This window comes from Bison bison, unplaced genomic scaffold (genome assembly GCF_000754665.1).
Source record: "Bison bison bison isolate TAMUID 2011002044 unplaced genomic scaffold, Bison_UMD1.0 scf7180017864471, whole genome shotgun sequence".
NCBI lineage: Eukaryota > Metazoa > Chordata > Mammalia > Artiodactyla > Bovidae > Bison > Bison bison.
Genome location: NW_011495032.1, coordinates 40,204,014 through 40,211,660, shown reverse-complemented (window position 1 = coordinate 40,211,660; position 7,647 = coordinate 40,204,014). Strand labels below are relative to the sequence as shown.

The following is a 7,647-nucleotide window of genomic DNA, read 5'->3' as shown; positions in this document are numbered from 1 at the left end:
AGGGTGTGAAATCACTGAGTTCCTCTGGGCGGGGAAGTTCTTCGCTCCTGAGTCAGCCCTTTGGCCTCCTGCCACCCAGCGCTCACTTTTTCCTTTCAGAGAAAGTATTGCTCATGGGGCCCCCAGAGTATCTGCGGACAAAATGACATAGGGGTCACCTCTCCCTGAAGAAGACCTCTGCCTTTGTGTTCTCCATCCCTAAGCTGTTCCCTCTACTCCTGGCCCCTGAAGCTCCTTTCCAGAACCCCCATGGGCCCTGGCATTCAGAGAGAAACTGTTCTCTTCTAACACCAGTCCTGCTGGCTTTACTGAGCTCCAGCCTGGCCCAGCCCCTGCGGGTCTTTGGGAAGTGAGTGCAATGCCAGAGTCAGGCTTTGAACTGGGGCATCTTGACCCCAGGTCTCCTGACCAATCTGGGGCTCCACTGCCTGGCCCTGGCCCTGGGTGCTGGGGAGGCTCTGCTCAGAAGCCTTGGGAAGGGGTCCGTTTGTCCTTTCTGCCACTTTGGCTCTATCTCTGGGGGTTGAGAGGATTCCCTTTGGAGATGCTGAAGGTGGTACATGGTGGGGGCTACCCCTACGAGTCTGCCAGCCTGGCTGGCGGTGCCTGCCCAGGCTGGCCACACAGCCCTCATGTGACCCTCCTACTCCGCACAGGAGGGTTTAGCGGCTACCGGTGGGAGGGACCCAACCCAGCCTGGCCGCAGTCAGCGACCACCTCCCACTATGGCCATGACCCCAGTGGTATGTTCTGCTCTCAGCAAATTCCCTTTGGGGGTCCAGGGAAGGGAAGCTCTCAGATGCTTTCCTTGGGAGAATGGAGGATGTCCCACCTCCCACTGATGTCTGCTCTCTGTCTCTCCTCTGGTTTTGTAGAGGTTGTGGGCCATACCCAGGGACCCCTGGACGGGAGCCTGTATGCCAAGGTGAAGAAGAAGGACTCCTTGCACGGCAGCACTGGGGCTGTCAACGCCACGCGGCCCGTGCTGTCAGCCACCCCCAATCACGTGGAGCACACCCTCTCCGTGAGCAGTGACTCGGGCAACTCCACAGCCTCCACCAAGACAGACAAGACCGATGAGCCTGCCCCCGGCCCTGCCAGTGCCCCTGCTGCCCTGAGTCCCGAGGAGAAGCGTGAGCTGGACCGCCTGCTCAGTGGCTTTGGCTTGGAGCGGGAGAAGCAAGGCGCCATGTACCACCCTCAGCATCTCCGGTCCCGCCCAGTGGGAGGCCCTGCTGCCCCCTTCCTCTGGCCGCCACATCGTCCCGGCCCAGGTTCACGTCAACGGTGGGGCCTTAGCGTCCGAACGGGAGACAGACATCCTGGACGATGAGCTGCCCAACCAGGATGGGCACAGCGTGGGCAGCATGGGCACCCTGTCCTCCCTGGATGGAGTCACCAACACCAGTGAGGGTGGCTACCCGGAGGCCCTCTCCCCGCTGACCAACGGTCTGGACAAGCCCTACCCCATGGAACCTATGGTCAATGGTGGGGGCTACCCCTATGAGTCTGCCAGCCGGGCAGTGCCTGCCCAGGCTGGCCACACAGCCCCCATGAGACCCTCCTACTCTGCACAGGAGGGTTTAGCTGGCTACCAGCGGGAGGGACCCCACCCAGCCTGGCCACAGTCAGCGACCACCTCCCACTATGGCCATGACCCCAACGGTATGTTTCGCTCTCAATCCTTTCCTGAAACGGAGCCCCAGCTGCCCCCAGCTCCAGCCCGTGGTGGGAGCAGCCGGGAGGCTGTGCAGAGGGGTTTGAATTCCTGGCAGCAGCAGCAACAGCAGCAGCAGCAGCAGCAGCAGCCTCGCCCACCTCCTCGCCAACAGGAAAGAGCCCACTTGGAGAGCCTTGGGCTCAGCAGGCCCAGCCCCCAGCCACTAGCAGAGCCCCCCATGTCTGGCCTCCCTGAGTTCCCGCGCGCAGCCTCCCAGCAGGAGATCGAGCAGTCCATCGAAGCCCTCAATATGCTGATGCTCGATTTGGAACCAGCCACGGCGGGCGCCCCCCTACACAAGTCCCAGAGCGTGCCTGGGGCCTGGCCAGGGGCTTCTCCGCTCTCTTCCCAGCCCTTCTCTGGCTCCTCTTGCCAGTCCCACCCCTGACCCAGTCCAGATCTGGCTACATCCCCAGTGGGCATTCCTTGGGAACCCCTGAGCCAGCCCCCCGGGCCCCCCTGGAGTCTGTTCCCACTGGCAGGCCTTACTCACCTTATGATTATCAGCCATGTCCAACTGGGCCCAACCAGAGTTACCATCCAAAGAGCCCGGCCACCTCCTCCTCGTCTTCCTTCCTTCCAACCACCCAGAGCTCTGTGGGGCCTCAGCAGCCCCCAGCCTCTCTCCCTGGCCTCACCACTCAGCCTCAGCTTCCACCAAAGGAGGTGACTTCAGACCCATCCCGAACTCCAGAGGAGGAACCATTGAACTTGGAAGGGCTGGTGGCCCACCGGGTGGCAGGTAAGAGTCTCAGGGGCTGTGAGTGCTGGATGTCCCCTCTTTATTCCCTCTACACTTTCCCTCTTTGGTCTTGGTTGGCTTTGCTAGGGGGAGGCACAGCCATCATGCCTCAGTGAGTGCCATTTTGGCCTGGGGAAGAGGCTTTTAGGAACCTACGTGCCACCCATCCCTTCCTGCATTCTGTGCCTGTTAGACTCCAAGCCAGGCCTTGTGGTTCAAAGATCAGTGTCTCAGGAGTTTTCAGTCTAGTGAGGAAAGAGGTACACAGACAGATTATTCTAACAGAGTGCAGTGTGTGCTACAACAGAGATGGGGACCAAAGCCCCAGAGCCTGGGAAAGGAAGGCTTACCACCTAGGACAATCAGGGAAAGCTTCCTGGAGGTGGTGACTCTCGGACTGAGTACAGATTTTTCTAGGCAGAGATGAGATGCTCTCTGTAGCTGCCTGTAGTGGAGAAGGTTGAAGGGAGGCCTCTGTGGACTCCAGTTCCTTTTTTGGCCCTCCCAGAGGCATAACAATGTTTGAAAGGGTGCCCCAAAGCCCTTGGATTCTATCTGAGTGTTTAACCCTAGTGGGTCCTCTCAGGATATTTATGTCTCCAGGGAGGCCAAGATCCCCCTTCTTGTTCAGCTATCCTGCTAGTCCTTGCTTTAGGACCAGCTCTGTATGGGAAGCAGGCACTGAGAAACAGATCTCTCACTAGATTGAAAACTCCTGAGACACTGATCAACCTTCTCTACCAGAGAATGGACTTATCTTTCTGGAGAGAGGAGACAGAGTGGGGCAACCAGACAGGTTTACTGGGGAGATAAAGGCAAGAAATGGCAGAGTGTCCAGGCCATGTTGCAAGGAACAGGAAGGACCTACCTTCACTTTGTCTGAAGCCTATAACCATTCCAGGGGGATAGCTAAACTGGGTCGGAAATCCTATGAGCCGGCTTTATGGTAGGGGTGAAGCCCAGGCGGGGGTGGACCAGAGCCTGGGGTGAGGGGGACCTTGGGCCAAGCCCCTCAGATGACAGGGTGGTAGGAGGTCAGAAGACGAGCCTGGGCAGCTGAGTCTGCCTTCTGTCCCTTTTCCTAAATTTAGGGGAAGCTGAGTCACCATGCCAGCTGCAAGGAGGGAGACGCCCTTCTTGGGGATGGACAGTTGGTTTAGGGAGGGAGCTGGGGCCAGGCCAGTTGGCTTTTGGGCTGAGTCCAGGATCTGGTGTGGGGAACATGGATGCCCTGCTTCTATACTTCGGAGCAGAACACAGCCTCCTGTTCAACTATGGGTAACTTGAAATTGGTCGTAATGGCAGTATTCACACTATGGAAATTGGCAGTCAAGGGCTTCACCTTCCCTAGAGATCTGGTCTAGCAACATATCATCAGCTTTACCCAAGGGTCAAAGGATAAGATGAGTAGCTCTATAACCTGAGGGGCAAAATGCTCCTTGGGGTGGTCCCCAAGGGACCGCCATCTTCTATTTTTGTCCACATCCGGGCCACTAAGATAAGGAATACTTGGCTTGTCAGTAGAAACCATTTTATTCCTGGTTTTGTTGAAGGGAAAGGAATGGGCTCTCTCAATATTTTACAGAATTGGAGTGGTGGCCTGAGGAATAGTGACACACCAATCTAATGATGGGCAGTATCCAAAGAAATTTACCCTGATTCTGTGACTGGACTGGTCTTAGGTGTCTCTAGAGGTACACATTTCAATGGGTTTTGGAAATCAGATGTGGATCTTATCCTTAAAGAGTCTAGAGTTTAGTAAGGCGAAAAAAGAACTAGAACTTTAAAATGAAGTTATTTATAATAAGAGAAGAAGAGAAGTATGAAGTATCTAAAGTGAGTAGGATGAGTTTCCTCCCCCTCCCAGAACCCTTCCGTGTAGCTCAAGAGGAAGCCATACTTTAGTGGTCCCAGAAGGATGTCCATCTTACAGTGGCTCTCCGCTCAGCCTTTTCTCTCCTACAAGTTTCTGAGGTCTTGCCTCTCAGCCTCCATATCCTGTAGCTGCTCAGCTTTTGGCTGCCAAGAAGTCATAGGGATGGAGGGATATTATTGGCACAGTATCTGTGTCCCCCAACCCTACTGTCATCTCCACCAACTCTGAGTGACTCCATCAGGAGAAGGGCTAAGAATGTATAGAAGGGACAGTTACATTTGGTCCCTAGGGCTTCAGAAGGTCTCTTTGGTCCATGCCCTCTCATGACCAGTATTTCTTATGTCAGCAGATCTTGCTTGCACAACTTCTTCAGTAGCCCTTCAGGATATCTGCAGTGCTTGTTGTAGATAAAGATGCACCAGCAGGATTAATTTGTAAAACAGTCTCGGAGCCAAAGGATAGACTTTCAGCACTACCTCTTTCTTCTCATTCTTTATTCTTCTGCAAGGAGCTGGAGTATAAGCTTCCACATGAGTAACCTAGGAAGCTCAGATCCGAGCAGAACCTCTATATGGTCATGAATATGATCTAGTTTCTTCTGGCCGTTCACCCTCAGGTCTGCCTGTTCCTCCTTGGCTGTCCTCTGTACTTCAATTCATGCCACTGTGATCCAACTACTACTTATGTCTTATTTCAGCTTAGCTCTCAGAGAATGTCAGAGTAGTTTTCTTAACTTGATAAAGAGTAGATACCAGGAGCCTGAAGCACATATCACACTTTCTTGTGAAACATTAGAAGCATTCCCATTACACCAGGGATAAAATAAAGATGATTGTTATCACGGCTATCATTTAATATTGTATTGGCTATCCTAGCCAGTGCAATAAGACACGAAAAAGAAATAAGAGTCAGAGTTGTTGAGTCCAATCAAGTTTTCATATGATCCCGATTCTGTGTCTGCACTGATCTCAGGTGTCTCTAAAGGTAGAGGTTTCAATGCATGTTGGAAATCAAATGTGGATCTTATCCTTAAGGAGTCTAGAGTTTAGTACGGGGAAAAAGAACTAGACCTTTAAAATGAAGTTATTTGCAATAAGAGAAATATGAAGAAAAGTTCTGTGGGACTGAAGAAAAAAGAAAGATCACTATCAGGTAGAGAGACTGGGGAGGCTCTGTGTTGAGTATATATTTTAAACAGAGCCTTGGAAGATAGGAGTTTGAAATGCATGAGATTATTGGAAAAGGAAGGCTCATAATGAAGCTAGGAAGTCATAGGATGTATTTGAAGAATGGAGTGGATTGAAAGCAGATAGGCTGTGTAGTAGAGAGTCAAGAAAGGAGCCTGGGGCTTGCGTCTGGTTGGTTTTAAATGTCAGACAGAGAAGCTTGAATCTTAGCTAGTGGAAGTGAAGGAAGCCATTACTGTGTTTTAGGAAAGGATGCCATGGTCAGAGCTGTAGTTTAGGAAGATGTATCTGGTGGGTCTGGGGAGGAAGGATACAAAAGGGGAGAGACTTTGAGCTGGGAGATGCTAGGAGCTTATTGGCTAACCTAGGTGATGGGGACTGAATTAGGGTGCTGGCCATGGAAATGAAAAAGAAGAGCTGAGGGCAGGGATGCTGTAGTGGGATGAGAACCAACACATCTACAAGTTGATTGGGTGTAGTAAGTGAAGAGGAGGGAGATATCAAAGATAATTCTGAGGCTCCATAAATAGAAACAGAATGTTTGTTCCGTTAACAAGCCAGAAGTTAGGAGGAGGAGCAGTTTGGTGTAAGATGAAGATCTCAGTGTTACTTATGTTGAATTTGAGTGACAGTGGAGGCTCCAGATAGAGATGTATGGAAGGCAATTGGACATCTGGAATTGGACCTGAAAGAGTGGAAAGAGCTATAGATTTGGGAGTCCTCCTCGCAAAGACGAAGGTTAACGCTTTGGGCATGGATGAAATCTCTCTATATCAGAAGGCATGGAGAGAAAAGAACTTAGAATGAAATGGCTGTGAGGGAATGGAAGCCATGCAGGGCCTTGAGAACGAATGTTCCGGGCAGGGAGAAGACACTGAGACAGTGGGTCATCATAGAAGTCAGAATCATAAAGGGTTCCCAGGAGGTTAACAACGTCACTGTGGAGCAATCACGAAGAGGAACTCGGGAAAACTCACTGGGCTTGCCAGTTAGGTGGCCTCAGGGGTTTCAAAGGCGTATTTTCAGTAGAGTGGTGATGACGGAAGCCAGACTGAGGGATTGAGGAGTGAGAGATGAGAGAGTGTAGACAGTACATCATCTATTCTTTTGAATGGTTTTGTGATAAAAGGGAAGAGGGTGGTAGCTAAAGAGGGTAGCAAGATACTGAGAGCTTCTTTGTGTGAATATAGGAGCCATGAGAGTTTTTAGAGGTGGAAGAGAGAGAGGTTGAATACGGGGGAAGAGTGAGAAGAGAAAGATATAAGCGAGTGAGAAAGAAACTGATAGAGCAGGTCTCTTTACGTGAACCATGAACTTCCTGATGTTCAAGCTGGTTTTAGAAAAGGCAGAGAAACCAGGGATCAAATTGCCAACATCTGCTGGATCATGGAAAAAGCAAGAGAGTTCCAGAAAAACATCTATTTCTGCTTTATTGACTATGCCAAAGCCTTTGACTGTGTGGATCACAAACTGTGGAAAATTCTGAAAGAGATGGGAATACCAGACCACCTGATCTGCCTCTTGAGAAATCTGTATGCAGGTCAGGAAGCAATAGTTAGAACTGGACATGGAACAACAGACTGGTTCCAAATAGGAAAAGGAGTACATCAAGGCTGTATATTGTCACCCTGCTTATTTAACTTGTATGCAGAGTACATCATGAGAAACGCTGGACTGGAAGAAACACAAGCTGGAATCAAGATTGCCAGGAGAAATCTCAATAACCTCAGATATGCAGATGATACCACCCTTATGGCAGAAAGTGAAGAGGAACTCAAAAGCCTCTTGATGAAAGTGAAAGTGGAGAGTGAAAAAGTTGGCTTAAAGCTCAACATTCAGAAAACTAAGATCATGGCGTTTGGTCCCATCACTTCATGGGAAATAGATGGGGAAACAGTAGAAACAGTGTCAGACTTTATTTTGGGGGGCTCCAAAATCACTGCAGATGGTGACTGCAGCCATGAAATTAAAAGATGCTTACTCCTTGGAAGGAAAGTTATGACCAACCTAGATAGCATATTCAAAAGCAGAGACATTACTTTGCCAACAAAGGTTCATCTAGTCAAGGCTATGGTTTTTCCTGTGGTCATGTATGGATGTGAGAATTGGACTGTGAAGAAAG

General features: G+C 50.7%; 1 protein-coding gene across 1 annotated transcript in view; it reads left to right on the top strand.

Moving 5' to 3' along the window:
• The window catches only part of TNS1 (tensin 1), a 205,654-nt gene that overhangs the window by 152,983 nt on the left and 45,024 nt on the right, over positions 1 to 7,647 (top strand). Inside the window, 3 exon segments of the mRNA XM_010861166.1 lie at positions 876 to 1,240; positions 1,242 to 2,103; positions 2,106 to 2,462. Coding sequence (XP_010859468.1) covers positions 876 to 1,240; positions 1,242 to 2,103; positions 2,106 to 2,462 — 1,584 coding nt within the window.